The sequence below is a fragment of the Mobula birostris genome, chromosome 20, assembly GCF_030028105.1.
Source record: "Mobula birostris isolate sMobBir1 chromosome 20, sMobBir1.hap1, whole genome shotgun sequence".
Classification (NCBI taxonomy): Eukaryota; Metazoa; Chordata; class Chondrichthyes; order Myliobatiformes; family Myliobatidae; genus Mobula; species Mobula birostris.
The window spans coordinates 9,533,373-9,549,796 of record NC_092389.1 but is presented as its reverse complement, the minus strand read 5'-3'; the positions used below and the strand labels follow the sequence as shown (position 1 = coordinate 9,549,796).

At 41.5% G+C, this 16,424-nt stretch overlaps 1 protein-coding gene across 2 annotated transcripts in view; it reads right to left on the bottom strand.

Annotated features, from left to right (window-relative positions):
- LOC140184919 (ubiquitin-associated and SH3 domain-containing protein B-like) overlaps positions 1-16,424 on the bottom strand; it is a 160,255-nt gene that overhangs the window by 44,299 nt on the left and 99,532 nt on the right. For both annotated transcript variants that reach the window (XM_072238119.1, XM_072238120.1), the window contains exon 2: positions 2,497-2,550. In XM_072238119.1, the coding sequence (XP_072094220.1) occupies positions 2,497-2,550 (54 nt within the window). The remainder of the gene's footprint in view (positions 1-2,496; positions 2,551-16,424) is intronic.

Genomic DNA, 16,424 nt, shown 5'->3' with positions numbered 1-16,424 from the left:
GAGCATCCTTGATTCCTTCCATTTCATCAGTGGTGGCCACTTGTCCAAATACCACAGTCCTGCTTCATCTCTTTCAAATGTCCATAATTTTCCATGCACTCATCCAATCACGTCTCTGGTTATCCATCTTAGACTCTTGTCTCTAACTGCCAAGGCACATTTTGTAATATTTCATCCTGTAGTAGCTTTTCCCAATTCCGTGGCTTTCCCTTTAAGAACCACAAAGTTGGTGGATAAAAACCATAGATCAATCAAACTGTGTACTCAAACGTTGGGAAGAGAACTTTGGGGGGGGGAGGGGGAAGAATCTCTCTATTACCACATGGTTCCCACTTCCCATAAAAGTCACTCTTGTTCCCTGATTAATGCTGACAAACTGGGCTGGTTTTGGCCCCCAGTGGGAGAGAAAACTGGAAGGTTCCTCAACCCACCTCCAATTCCATCTGGAAAGTGTGCATATAGGCACCAGCCAAGATGGAAAATTGGACTGTAGCTTGCCCAATCCAGATCAAAAACACCCATTGATCCTTTGGTATCATCTGTGATGAATATTAAGATACCAAGTGACATTTGGCTCATATACCTATGGAACAATTGTCATCTTTGGTGGAAATTGTTACTCTAAACCAGGGTTCCCAACTTTTCTTAATGCCAAGGACCATTCGGCAAGGGATCCATGGACCCCGGGTACATTGGGAACCTGTGTTCTAAACAAACCAGTAAATACAATAATCCACAATGCTTGAGAGACCACTTCCCATGTCCTAATCCAAAATCCACTCTTTGCAAAATGAACAAAGCAGTGGAAGGCAATATTGAAACTCAAATCCTGAAACAGAGTCAACTTCAAATCATTGAACAGGTTATCATCCAAGACCTGCAATCAATCCATTTGCCAGAAAACTTCATCCACACAGGTCAAGGTCAGTGCTGGTTTTAACTTTAAGAATTCAAAGATGGTATTAATGTAATAAACACCTTCAAAAAGTGCATACTTAAGAAAATTGTGAGAACAAGGCAAAACCAGAAATTCAGTACACCAAAAATATCAACCACACAATCTCATTCTATCTAAATGACAGCTGCCTCCTTAGAGGGAAAGGCAGAGAGAGGGAGATGCACACTCACGTTGGCTAACCATACTGGCCACATCCTGCAAGCAGAGATACGGCAATCAGAGAGTGCTAAGGAACCCCCCCTCCCCTCCCCTCCCATCTCCTCACCCCAGAGTATTATACCAAAGTTAGCAGAACCGGAAACACTCCAAGTAGCTATGGCTAGTGTTGCTCATGTCTCTGCACAGCCCCAATCAATAGTGTCAGCAAGGGTCAGACCTGAAACTGCTTACCAGCAATTAAGCAATGCCATCAATTAGTTTCTCCTCTCTTTCCTTCTCTCTGTCACTCTTTGATGCTTCCTTTTCAGATACCTGCTCACTCCAAGTTACTGTTTGAAACAAATTGCTTGCCGAAGAGCAAGCTGCTGTTGTGAACCTGTAGTCGTCAATCCCCCACTAGATTTTAACCCAGCATTGAGAGGTGCACGTGGCTGAAGTCACCATGGGCACGGGCTGCCTTGCAATAAATAAGCTCATTAAGGATATGTGCTATTCAACTAAGAATCTCAAACAGGTAGAATGTATAACGGTACAGCACCCTACAGGCCTTTCGGCTCATAATGTGCAACACTATAACCTACACAAAGGTCAATCTAACCCTTCCCTCCTGCATAGCCCTCCATTTTTCTATTATCCATGTGCCTACCTCGGGGTTTCTTAGATGTCCCTAATGTATCTCTGCCCCTACCACCATCCCTGGCAGGGTGCTCCCACCACGCTCTGTGTAAAATACATCCTCCTTGTACATCCCTCCAATCACCTTAAATTATACTCCCTTGTATTAACCATTTCCAGCCTGGGAAAAAGTCTCTGGCTATCCACTTGATCTATGCCTCTTCTTCACAATTGTTGTGCCTGGGTATTTTGGAGCTGATGCCTTTATTTCCCACCAATATCCACAGCCTTCACTGTGGAGGGAATTCCAGATTTCCACCATAACCCACTTTTCGGAACAGAAGCTTCTCAATCTCCCTTGAATTATTTGGCTCCGAGACTAACAAATTTCACAACACACAGTTTCCCCATCTAATTTGCCCCCTCTCACCCCAGACTGGATTGTTCCTCAAACATTCTACACTTAGGGGAAAATTACTCCTGAGGCTACACGTTCTGAGGTGATAAATAAATGCACAGTGACATCTTTTCCTCCTGTGACAAACACCGTTGGAATTTATGGGGTTCTTAGGTAGGAAAGCAAATGAATTGCATGGATATTCATGGCAATGCATTCAATACACATAACTTAATGGAAATAGAGATTCAGTAGCAATAATCCCCTTGATTAATTAGTAATTTACAAAAGGTGATGAGCACTACGTAAACTTTTACTGCAAGAGAAAATAGTTAAGTGCATTTGTAGGTATTAATCTGATACCAACCAATCACACGCTGCCTGGACACTCTTCCCGCCTGTAGATGCTAACGCCTTTAGTCTGGAAGAAAAAGATGAAAGAATCGTTAACTCATTAGATTTTAGTTACTGGCACTTTGCAGTCCTTGTGAGTTCCACCTAGGAAGGCGCAAATCTCTAACAATAGGCTCCAAAGCTCTGATTATAGTACTGAGCTAAATAGCAGTGCAACCTGTAGAAAACAGAATGGACAGACGTACACACATACACATATACCCACAGGCAAAAGTGGGTGCAAGGATAATCTGTCCCCTTCGGTGGAGAAGGACTATAGTTTATGGATCTTCTCCTACTGGTCAGGCTGGGGGTGGGGAAGGGGGAAGGGGGAAGAAAATCCCCTGGTTATAATGGTAGCAGAATACCATCCCAGAGCGCCACACAAGTGGCAGCACTGCTATTGATGTACATTAATGTATGGAAAGCAATGACGATGAATGTAAAGAGTGAAATGGCATTGAACAGTTTATTCTTGTAAATATTTTATTTTGGACAAAGTTTATAATGTTTAAATCTGTCCTGTTATCCATACGACGAATCTTGAAGTAGCAATGCCTCAAAAGAAAAAGGCAGCATCCATCATTAAGGACCCTCCAGCACCCAGGCCATGCCTTGTTCTCATTGCTCCCATCAGGGAGGAGGTACAGGAGCCTGAAGACACACACTTGATGATTCAGGAACAGCTTCTTCCCCGCTGCCATCTGATATCTGAATGGACAGTGAGCCCATGAACACTACCTCACTATTTTCTTATTTCTGTTTTTGCACTACTTATTTAACCATTTAATATCATATACATTTTATTCACATTTTTTTCTATTATGTATTGCATTGTACTGCTGCCACAAAGACAGCAAATTTCATTACATATGCCAGTGATGTTAAACCTAATTCTGATTATTGGCACATTCATGATAACTGAATCGAAAAAAAAAAATCACTTCAATCTATTTCATCCCACTCCAACTATGGCTGAGCAACATTCCTGTAGCCCCACAAAGTTTGACTGTTTAAAATCAACAGCACCACGACTTTAGTATTGATAGAATGCAAGACCGAAATGCAGCTGGTGTATCACTGGTCAGCTCCCTGCAGAAGGAGCAGGCCAGTGACCTCCGTGAATTACAACCTGCAGGTCGTTAATTAGAGCGTATGCAACACCTTGCACAGTGCAGGAACAGCAAAGGGTCAGGAGGGAACACACGAAACATCCCAGCACTTTCCCTCCTGATTATCCTGTATTCTACCAACACTACGCACTACAATAATCTGTTAAACGTGTCTGCCCCTCCTGGGCAGGTGAGAAGGGGTGAAAGGATAACCAGAATGGGGAATGTAAAGGGGGGGGGGGGAGGAGGAGAAATTACCAGAAGTTAGAGAAATTAATATTCATGCCATCATGTTGGCGGTTACACAGATGGAATACGAGATGCTGCTCCTCCACCCTGAGTTTGGCCTCATCATGTCTGTCCATGACCTTCTCTGCTGCCATCTGAAATGTCAACTGTTCATTCTCCTTCACAGACACTGCCCAATTTCCTGAGTTCCGCCAGCATTTTGTGTGTTGGTTTCCAGCATCTGCAGAGTCTCTCATACTTAGGGGTTTTCAATTTCACTTTCCCCAACGACAATTTAGCCTGAGTGCTCTCTAGTCACGTACAGTTTGAAGTGTAGTCACTGTTGGAATAGAGGAACAAATAGCAGCTGATACAAGCACAGCAAGTTCACTCATATGGCAGTGATATAACTGACCAGATATTCAACTTTTAGTAAGATTTGGCCAAGGGTTGAGAGGGATAGTAAACCAGCCATGATGGAATGGTGGAGCAGACTTAATGGGCCAAACAGCCTACATCTATTCCTATGCCTTTTGCTCTTACGGGTATCTATCAGAACAGTGTTTTTATCTTTGCTTCGAAAGGTGGCCTTGGGAACAGCGTCGTGCTCCCTCAGTCTGGGTGTTCTGCTCAAGGATTGTGGTTTGGAGGCAGAATCTTCAGAGCCAGTGGCAAAAGCACTAACGTACTGTAGCATCTGAGAGTTGGGGGTACCTAAGCTTCAGGGTGTTCAAGGTGCAATGCACCTCCTGGATCATCCGTTTATGTCACTGGACCCTGCAGAGCTAATGTTAATAGAAGCATTAAGCTCAGAAACATTAGCATCAATCATTCAAGACATGACCCATCAGAGGAATCAGGGCAGGCAGTTCAGTCAGCCTATTTTGCAGGAAGCATAAAAACTCAGAGGAGTATGGCCCAATCCCATTATGGATTCATTACATTTAGGAGTACTAACTTACTAATTCTGCCCATATACTAACTTGCAGCAGGCTCCTTTCACTCATCAGATATGATCTTCACTAGTGTTTAGTTCAACCCTGCTTTAAATGTCTCATTCCCATCTTCAATTCCCTTGTTGCCTTGCCCCTTCCCCCACCCTGCCATCCTCCGGACTCACATCAATCCTTCAGCTCTTACCTCTGAGGAACCACTGACGTAAGTGTTTCATTCAGTTCAGATCGCCCTGTTATATAAAGGAAGTTGACGCGCTGGAGAGGCTGCAGAAGTTCACCAGAGTGCTGTTTGGATTAGAGGATATGTGCTACAAGGAGAGTCTAGACAAACTTGGATTGGTTTCTCTGGTGTGAGGGAGAGGGGAGGGAGTGGGAAGCACCACAGAGACATTCCGTAATAAATAAACCAACTGTTTGGAATCAAATGACCTTGCCTGGTGTCTCCAGGCTGGGTGTGTCCACATCTGCGTACTGTGTCCAGTTCTGGTCGCCTCACTATAGAAAGAATGTGGAAGCATTGGAAAGGGTACAGAGGAGATTTACCAGGATGCTGCCTGGTTTAGAGAGTATTCATTATGATCAGAGATTAAGGGAGCTAGGGCTTTACTCTTTGGAGAGGAGGAGGATGAGAGGAGACATGATAGAGGTGTACAAGATAATAAGAGGAATAGATAGATTGGATAGCCAGCACCTCTTCCCCAGGGCACCACTGCTCAATAAAAGAGGACATGGCTTTAAGGTAAGGGGTGGGAAGTTCAAGGGGGATATTAGAGGAAGGTTTTTTACTCAGAGAGTGGTTGGTGCGTGGAATACACTGCCTGAGTCAGTGGTGGAGGCAGATACACTAGTGAAGTTTAAGAGACTACTAGACAGGTATATGGAGGAATTTAAGGTGGGGGGTTACATGGGAGGCAGGGTTTGAGGGTCGGCACAATATTGTGGGCCGAAGGGCCTGTACTGTACTGTACTATTCTATGTTCTATGTATTTCCAACATCCTTTGCTCTCGCCAGATTTACAAATTCACTCTCCACTCCAAGTCGACAAAGCAGTACTGTGCAAAAGACTTCAGGCACACAAGCTACAGTATATATATGTGCCTAAGATTTTTTCCAGAGGACTGTAGGTGGAATAGATAATCAGCCCCCCACCACCACAGTTAAAATGACTAATATCAAGGGACATACATATAAGGTGAGGGGGTAAGTTCAAAGGAAACAAGTGGGGCGAGTTTATTTTTCTCTTACACAGAGTAGCAGGTGCCTGGAATATGCTGCACGGGATGGTGTGGAGTCAGATATAATAGTGGCATTCAAAAGGTTCTTTGATAGGCAAATGAATGTGCAAGAAATGGAAGGACAAGGATATTTTGTCAGCAGAAGGGAATTATTTCGTTGGGCATTTGATTACTGATGCAGCACAACAACGTGGGCTGAAAGGCCTTTTCCTGTGCTGTTCATGACTTCACACCTTAACAACCATGACTTCAGCTGCCACAGAGCAGGAATTTCCCAAGAAAACCTCTTGGCTTTTCCAATCTTCCTTTCCTCCTTGGAATTGGACTCAGGTTTGTTATCACCGACATACTGTATGTTGTGAATACACACAAAGAGAGCAAAAAGAAGTGAGTACAGTTCATACAGTCATTGGCCACTCAGAATTCCGATGGTGGAGGGGAAGAAGCTGTTCCTAAAACTTTTGAGTGTGTGGTTTTGCTCTCCTGTATCACCTCCCTGATGGTAGCAATGAGAACAGGGCACTTAGGAGGTGAGGGCTCTTAATGACCAGATATTTGAGACATTGCCATTTGAAGATGTTCTCAATGCTGAGGAGGCTACTGCCTGTGATGGAGCTGGCTGAGTTTACAACCCTTTGCAGCTTTTTCCAATTCTGATCCATGCCTGAATGTACTCTTGACATGATTCTTAAAACTGGCCTCAGTCAACTACCTTCTCACAGACAAGCTATTGATAAGATAGTTGACTGAGACTCATTTTAACTAGAGTCCACATTCCTAAATCACAAAGTGCTGACATCACATAGTTGGTAACTAGATAGGTTTAACTGAATGTTGGCCTTTATTACAAAGGATATGGAGTGCAACTTTATGATACAACTTTATAGCATGCTAGTGAGACAGCACCTGGAGGATTACTTGCAGTTTTGGACAACATCTTATGAAATTATACTATATTGGAGGCAGGGCAGAATACTAAGGTGAATGATTAACACAAGGAGGTTAAGCAGTTTAAGCTTACACTCTTTCGAATACAGAAGAATAAGAGGTGATCTTACTGAAACAGACAAGGTGGTTTTCAAGGTGGACACCAAGAGGATGTAACTCCTGGTGGCAGAACTTTTTTTTACAACTAGGAATCCTGGTTTCAGAGTAAGGCACTGCCTATTTAAAGATCAAGATGAGGAACAACTTCTTTCAGAAAGTCATGATTCTTTACAGTTCCCTACCCCAGATTACCATGGAAATTGAGTCCAAGGCAGAGGACAACAGATATTTGAACTACAAGTGGGTCAACAGAAATGAGGAGAGAGTGGGGAAAATGGAACTAAGACCAAAACTGTATCAGCGATCATTTCATTTGATGGTGGAGCGTATGTAAGAGGCTGAATGAACTATTACTACACAAAGATATTCTTTATGTGGCTGGTTAATTGGTCCTTTTCTAAAAAAAAATCACACTTCAGAGAATAGGGTGCAATTGGTTCTTTGCCTCTACCTATTATCCAATTCTTCCACACTTCTCCCCCCCCCAACCAAGAAAAAATTCAGATTTTATGGCTGTGCCTAAAGGTTAATGTTTAAGTTTCTCAGCTTCATCGGTATAGTCTCAGCCTTACTTGGGGTCTGCGGGCAAATTCCGAATGGCATCTGGAATTTTTGCAATACATTTCTGGATTTAAAGAAATTCTCTCAACTTAAACAGAAAATAAAGTGGGTTTTAAGGCAGGAAATTGGGGAGTTACTAAGAGGTGTTTGCAAAAGGGCTCAACTGGGATGTATTTATAAAAATCTAATGCAAAGTTAATGTGTCATCATAATGCAAAATGGAAATTAGCCAATTATAACCATCTATAACTGGTCCAGATGGCATTTTTGAACAACAGTTCTCAGACATTACTCTGTAGTTTTTCCGTTGGGGATTAATTCCTGCTTGTATGGGTTTACCAGTTCTATAGCTTGTGAATGAAGTAAATAATGTGGTGATTAGGTGGTGGGTTGGTGCAAGGGTGGAAATATATAACCCACAAATCCTGTATTTTGTGTTAGCTTCATGGCACCAATTAACGCACACTGGGGAAAGGAGGAGTTACCTCAGCAAATCACGTTCAAATAGCAAGGGTCAAACATGCCAGCAAAACCAACAGCTTGCTTTGAAGTGTAAAAATTAAGGTGAGCACCAAGAGCGAGACACGGAGCGGGTTGGAGGGAGGAGATGAACTCACACACACAGGAAAAGCAAAGGAACACATGGACACACACAAGCGGGAGATAAAAAACAGAGTATACAAACAGAAATGGAAGAATAGAGGTGTTAGCTACTGGGTGGGTACAAGATGGCCAATCAGATATACTTGACAACTTCTCAAAGCATTGATTGCAAATGGTGAGGTACAATCTACCCAGCCATTAACATATCCAGGATTAAGTATAATAATCATGTGAAGAACACAGTAAGTGATATTATTTGAATAATGCTCAGAACCATGGGGCTTTATTTGATTGCAGTAATGGAAAATGCATTGTTTGAAGAAGAAGGAGAAACTGGTCTCATTGAAAGGGTTAGTGATAGCATTCAAAATCCGCCAACAGAATATGGATGGCTTTGCAATAAAGGTGAAGGCAAGGTCATGGGTAATGGCTTCAATCTCTGTCTTTGTCTAAAATTTTCTTTAAACCACTAATGATTATGTTAGCATGCCTTGCCCTCATTTATTATTACCCAGCCGGTAAACAGCCTATTAAGCAATACATTTGTGAGTGTGACACATTGATCAACTTCGGGAGTCAGTTAAAAAGGTCTTTACGGGAGACAGAGGTTTTTGCAATATCTGTATCGTATTGCAAAATCCTTGTCACATTTGTGGATCCCAAATCATTTTCCTTAAGCAAATGAGAGAGGAGAGACCAGTGATCCAAGTATAACAGCAATTTCATCCCACAATCTATTCCCTACACCAAGCTTTTCTCCCCCCCCCCCCAGAAAAATAGAATATTAATTTGAATTGCTTTACTGTCAGGTAACATAAAGGAAGTGAACTTTGATATAACAAGTGTGACAAGACATGGGCAAAAATTAGGCCATTTGGCCGGTCAAGTCTGGACTTCCATATGATCAAAGCTAATTTATCATCACTCTCAACCCCATTTTCCTGCCTTCTCCCCTAACTTTTGACACCCTTACTAATCAAGAACCCATCAATCTCTGCTTTAAATATATCCAATGACCTGGCCTTCACAGCCTTCTGTAGCAATGAATTCCACAGATTCACCACCCTCTGACTAAAGAAATTCCTCATCTCTTCTAAAGAGACATCCTTGTGCTCTGAGATTTTGCTCATTGGTCCTATATTCACTATTGGAAACATCCTCTCCACAGTCACTCTATCTCGACCTTTCAATATTCAATAGTTTTCAACAAGATCACACCCCCCCCCCCATTCTTCTAAACTCCAGTGAAAAGATTGAGAACCTTTGTAAGATCACATTAAGTGAAACATGGCAAATTCAGTTATTTGCTTCAATGTGTTCACTGCTGGAAAGGCCAGAGTTTATTTCTGATGAAGAGCAGATACTGGACAGGTGGAGGGAGGGAGGAGATGGGAGCAGCCAAAGGGAGAAGAAAACTTGCCACTGTCATCTTCTGTAAGCCTACTGACTCCTCAGCTGTACCACCTCCTTGTAAGAATGCTATCTCCTTCCCTCAATTTCTCCATTTCTGCCAAATCCACTCTCATGATGAGGCCTTCTATTCCAGGGCTTCTGAAATACCCACCTTCCTCCAGAAATGTGGTTTTCCCTTGTTATTGTTGGAGTTTCATAGATATTTCCTCCACTTACCACATGTCTACTCTCAACGTCCCTAGTCCCCAAATCTCAGCCTACCAGCTTCCACATCCAACACATCACCCTCTGCACTTCTAGCAGCTCCAATGTGATTCTCCCAGTCACCTTTTACCCTCACGTTTTCTGATTTCTACAAGCACCACTCTCTTCATGATCTTCTGGTGCAGTAATCTCTCCCTACCCTTCCATTTCTGTCCTGACACTTTCTCCTACAACTGTGGAAAACCTGCCCCTTCACCTTTACCCTCACCTCCATCCAGGAACCCAAACAGTCCTTCCATATGTGGCAGAGATAATCTGCATCTCAACCAACTCAATCCACTACATTCAGTGTTTGCAGTTCGGACTCCTCTGTATTGGTGAAATCAATCCTAGGCTAGATGACCTGTTCTCTTTCTCACAGCCATCTGAGCTTCTGGCGGCATACAACTTAAATTCCCCTTCCCACTCCCACACCACCGTCTCTCCAGCACTTTCTCCTTTGCTACTGAGAAGGCCAAACACAAATTGGAAGAACTACATCTCATAATCCAATACGGTAACCTACAACGCAACAGAATGAACATTTGAATTTTCTAATGCAAGGAAACCCTCTACCCCCTCCTCCTCCCATGCACAAACATTATTTCATTATATCACTAGTTTTAGTTTTGTTAGTTTCAAACCACAACCAAAAAAAACCAACAATAATTGCTACAAGATGGTTCATCTTTGTTGGTTTCTTAATAAAGGATCGAACTTACTTTCTTCGATTTTGGACTTTGTTATTGTGGAAAACATATCCTACAGCGTCAACCCCCATACAGTCCCCTGAGCAGCTTTAGTTTGTTTTCAAGTAACTGCTACCACACTCTAAACAAGTTAGCAGCCTGGTGAACCTCTTCCCTACCCCATCCAAAGCCTCCACATCCTTCCTGTAATGTGGTGATGAAAGCTGCACACAGCACTCCAAAGATGACCTCAAGGCTTTATACAACGGCACCCAACTTGCCAACTTTATACTCAATGCCCTGACCAATGAAGGTACACATACCAGGTGCTTTCTCACCACCATATCTCCATATCTACTTGTGTTGCTACTTTCAGGGAACTATGGACTTGTACACAAAGATCTCTGTGTACATCAATGCTAAGGGCCCTGCTATTTACTGTATACTTTCCTCTTACATTTGACCTCCTGAAGTGTAATTCACACAATATAATTGTCCATTTAATTAAATGGACAATTAAACTCCATTTGTCATTTCTTTGCCCACACTTCCAACTGATGCAAATCCTCTCTATTCAGGGGGGACTTCTCATTATCCAAAACTCCAGTTTTTGTGTCATCTGTAAGCTTAGTAAATAGCCCACCTACATTTCATCCAAATCATCTATTATATCATAAAGGCCCAAGCACTGATCCCTCTGAACCACTCAGCACAAACGTCTAAACAGAATAATACTGATCCTCCACTCCCATCTGCCTTCTCTGGCCAAGCCGATTTGAATCCAATCTACCAAGTTACTATGAATCTCATGTACAGTATCTTAATCATTTGGATCAGTCTCCTTGTCGAATGCTGTATTAAAATTCATGTAGGCAGCATCCACCACCCAACTCTTTATCATCTTTGTCACCTCCTCAAAAAAACTCATTCAGTACCCTGGGGTTTGAAGCTGACCTCCAGAACTTTCTGTTTGGAATTTGCATGCTCTGTCACCAGGTGACTTTTTCCCAGATGTTCTCTAAATTTGGTGGCTGATTAGTGGTTTAATTAGCTTCTGTTAAAAATACCCCAGTCCAAGTGGTTGGTCTGAAAAATTAAGGTGCAGTTGATGAGAATATGTTTCTGGGAAAATAAGAGTAACGAATTAGCAGAGAGCTAGCCTAGACTCGATGGGTGGAACAGCATCTGCTATGCTGTGAGTAATACGAAAAAGGCAGCAAAGATGTCTTCAAGAATGACGACTCAGTGGCAGGAAGGACCAGATATATAAAAATGCAAAGTAGGAACGGTTTCAAAAAAAAATGATTCAAGTGGAATTTCTTTACTCAGTGTTTGCAATGATGAACTTGTTACAACAAGCAATCATTGCAGCAAACTGTAGAGGCGCAATTAAAAGCTAATTAAGAAAAGAAAAGTGCGAGATGGCAGTAGGAAAATTGTAAAAAAAAAATGAGTCATTCACTATCAAGAGTTACAACCAAGATATAAGGGTTAGCAATCAGAAATAAACTCACCAGCTACCCCCTACTAGAATACAAGTGCTCTGGGATCTAACCGATGTCGTGCCACAATCTATAAACACACATCAGGTTCAGAAGCTTCATTGTTGAAAGCGCGACACTCGGCAACCATTTTGTACAAGCAAGAACAGACGAACCTCACAGCAGTAGAATCAGCTTTCAGTTTTCTTCTTACTTAAAATCTCATTTGACTGAATATCTATCATATTTGGCCTTGGTTACAATAAGAAAGAGTTTCATCTTCATAATTTAAAAAAAAATCAGTTAGATGCAATATTTTCTAAAATTTAAACTACCATTATCTGGTGTTTTTGCCTGATCTCTGTTCAGGTGTACCATTTGTTCACATACCCTTGCTTTAAATGACAGTCAATAGACGATCTTGTTTTTTTTACCCCAGACTCATGTGATTTTTCTTTTTGGGTTTATGTTGCAACTAAATCATCCTTAAATTCATTTCTAGCATCATTCCTGGCCGTGGAGTCTTAGCTATTAAAACATAGTGTGGAAAATGTTTTCCCTCTTCCTGTGGTTATTTTGCCAATTACATTGAGTGGCTGCACTTTGTTATAGCAACTTCTGTCTGTGCAGTTTTATTTACTTGGTCAAAATGCCTCACTTCCTAGCATCTTTTTCCACCTCAACAAGAACTTGATCTGCAAAAATCTTAACTCTGGAAGAGCCATCTGTAGTCTCTTCACAAGATTAATGTCACTTATCTCTCATATTTAACACGAGTTGAAATGAAACCATTGCTTTAGGTTGGAGTGTATCAATATTTGCAAGTATTGACAAGGTTTCATAATGGTTATGCAACTGGACTAGCTTTTGGATGAGATAAATAATATGGAGGCATTTTAACCTCCATTATGCCAACTGTGGAATTTAAATTCAGTTGAATAAATGTGGAATTAAAGCTAAATCAATAATGGCAATCATAAAACCACCAGTTTGCTGTTAAAACCCATCTGGTTTTTGAATGTTCTTCAAAAGAAATTGTTTGCCCTTGCCTGATCAGGTGCATCAAGTGCTCTAGGTGGCTAAATCCCAACCAAGTTCTGAATGGCCAAGAACATCATTCTATTCAAGTCAAAATCCTGAAGCTTCCCAACAAGCAACTCTGTGGGAGTAATTAAATACATAGAGAGCAACACACATAAAAGTTGCTGGTGAACGCAGCAGGCCAGGCAGCATCTCTAGGAAGAGGTACAGTCGACGTTTCGGGCCGAGACCCTTCGTCAGGACTAACTGTAGGAAGAGCTCTTTCAAACCTCTTACTAGCTCTTCCTTCAGTTAGTCCTGACAAAGGGTCTCGGCCCGAAACGTCGACTGTACCTCTTCCTATAGATGCTGCCTGGCCTGCTGCGTTCACCAGCAACTTTTATGTGTGTTGCTTGAATTTCCAGCATCTGCAGAATTCCTCGTGTTTGCGTTTTTAAATTCATAGAGAGTACAGCCTAGCTCTACTTTCTCTTGGTGAACCTGGGTTAGAAATTTGTAAAATTTTCAACACAGGAGGTTTCCCCATGTCGCATTGTATCTGCGCTTGGTAAAAGAATACTTTTCAGCTTAACTCACTTACTAGCACCAATGTGTAGCCCAGCTCAATGGCTGCATACCCAATGAGTGTTCTCCTCTCTACCATCTATTCAGTCAATGAGTTCAGATCTCCAATGGCATCAAATTGTAAACAATGTTTTCAATTTGCCCTGCATAACTAATGACCCACCTGCCTTGTTAGATAGTTCCTCCTCTTACTCTGTCAAAACCATCCAAATTTGAACATCCCTGGGCACCAGGAAGGAAATAAGCAACTTCAGCAATCTCTCCATGTTCTCTCATCTTTGGTAGCAATTGAATAAACCTTCTTCACACCTCTCCAAAGGTTGAAATTCTTTCTCAAGGGAGCCGCCCGGAACAGAGCACTTCTCTGTGGACCAAAATTCTACTGTCATTCAACGTGAAGTCCAAAGCACATTCATGTGGAAATTGAACCAGTGAGGTAGCAGTATGCACAACAAACCCCTTTACCAGTGCGTTCCCAAGCCTCTGGGTTACTACTTGTAATTAGTCCACTGGTTACATATATCGCAATGGTGACTGGTATACAGAGCCACGGCTGCCATTGTTATTTAAACTATACTTTGAGAATCAAACATACAACTAGTATCTTTTTTGTGCTCTATACTATTTACCTAAAAGTTGGAGTACATTTCAAAAGTACTTCATTGGTTGTTAGACACTTTCATGGAATCAGAGGTCATGAAAGGCAATATGGTAATGTACTTCTTCCACATGCTTGCAACAAATGAGGAGCCTTTTGAAATTGTTTTCCGGTGGTCAGAGATTGAAATGCAAAATAGTTCATGTTACATCTGATCTCACTGAGGGTATTCACCCTTCTAAAGAAGTTGATAACAGCTTCTATCCCTTCCCACTCATGGTCAGTCGCTGAATGAACAATAGCCAAAGAGGAAAAGATCACAAGGGAGATGTATTGTGCTGCAGATAATTGATACCAACAGCAGCTAAAGTAACAGCACAGGTACAAAGTTAATTAGGACTAATCTCATACACATATCCACTTAGTAACAATAAGGTGGACCAGAGATACGAAGCTCACTTATGCAGGAGTATGCCCTTTAACACAATGGGGAATAGTTTCTTTTAGCCACTCCACAGCATGTCCCTCCCCCTTTGCCACAGCCTTACTCCACATCTGCAATAAACCTCAAGTGTCCTCCTGATCTTTCTCTCTTGCATCACTCTTTCAAATGATTAGGTTAAGTAAGCATGCAGTTATTCACATTATGAGCAGAAGTAGGCTATTCAGCCCGTCAGGCCTGCCCACCTTTTCAATCTGATCTGCCCCAGGCCTCACCCCTACTATGCTAATATCCCATGTGATTCTATATTTGCAACACCTCTGGGCAAAACACTGCCCTGGTCTGCAACATTACAAACTGTTGTGTAATGCAAGAGGCATCTCAGTGCAATTATAAAGTTTAGACAATAATTGTTGAAACAGCAGTAATTTGTTTCCTTGCACTCAATGCACACTGCATGATATTGTTCAATTCTACCTTAACTGTTTGAAAAAAATGTATAAAGATTACCATCTGGATATTTCTGTAAGGCGTAAATGGAACTTGTCTGATTACACGATGTATTAAGTGGTGTGCCACAGGGATCAGTGCTGTGACCTCATCTTCTACAATTTATAACAAAAAGGTTAAAGCATCAAAAGGTTAAGATGCAAATGTTTCTAACCACACAATAGGTAGAAAGGTACATTGTGAGAAAGATAGAGGCAAAAAGGAATTTAGTCAGGTTAATGTGGTAAGGGTTAGGAAGTATAAAGTTGCCCATCTTCAAAAGAAGGAAGAAAAAAAGTACATTGTCCAAATCATGAGATGTGGTTGAATTCAGATGCAGAAACAAACCACAAAAGGCTAGCATAGAAGTACTGCAGGAAATTATGGAAGCTAAATGAATATTACCATTTTCTCTGAGGGGAATTGAATACAAAAGTAAGGATGCCATGCTTCTGTTATGTGTAGCATTGGTGAGACCAGATCTGCAATAGTGTCCAATACTGGTTTTCTTATTTAAGGAAAGTTCTTACTGCATTGAAAGCAATTTGAAAGTAAAATGATTCATTAGATTCATTCCAAGAATAAACATGTTGTCTCCTGAGGAATGGCTGAACAGGACTGGACAAGCTTGTATCTGCTGGAGATTGGAAGTGTGAGGACACTGGAATGAAACAAGATGGCTAAAACTAAGAATCACTTTAAAAAGTAATCAGTCTCCCATTTAAAACAAAGGAAAGACAGATGTTTATATTCAGAATCTTCAGATACTCTTCATCAAAGAGCAAATTCATGATAAACAAGGGTCAGAATGTCGCTGTGAATAGAAGAATGCAGAGTTGAGCTGTTGAGCTTACCATCAATCTGTCATGAGCTTATTAAATGATAGGGCAGGTTTCAGAGGATGAATGCCCTAATTTGTTTGATCAGATATCTGTAGTTCATCCAACCAAATTGTAAAACACAATTTGGGACATTATGCATGGAATAAATAGGAATAGACTTGAATTGATTTACATCTTTTTGTAAAGATCACTGGTTAAAAGAGAACTACATTTTAAATTCAAGAAATTGTTTCCCCAAAATTGTACACCTCAAAAGTGGAGAACAGTTGAAGATGCAGAATTCTTGTGGGTAGATTTGATCCTGAACAGTAGCCGAGATGTGGGATACAAATTTCAAAGTGAAATAAAAACAGCGTG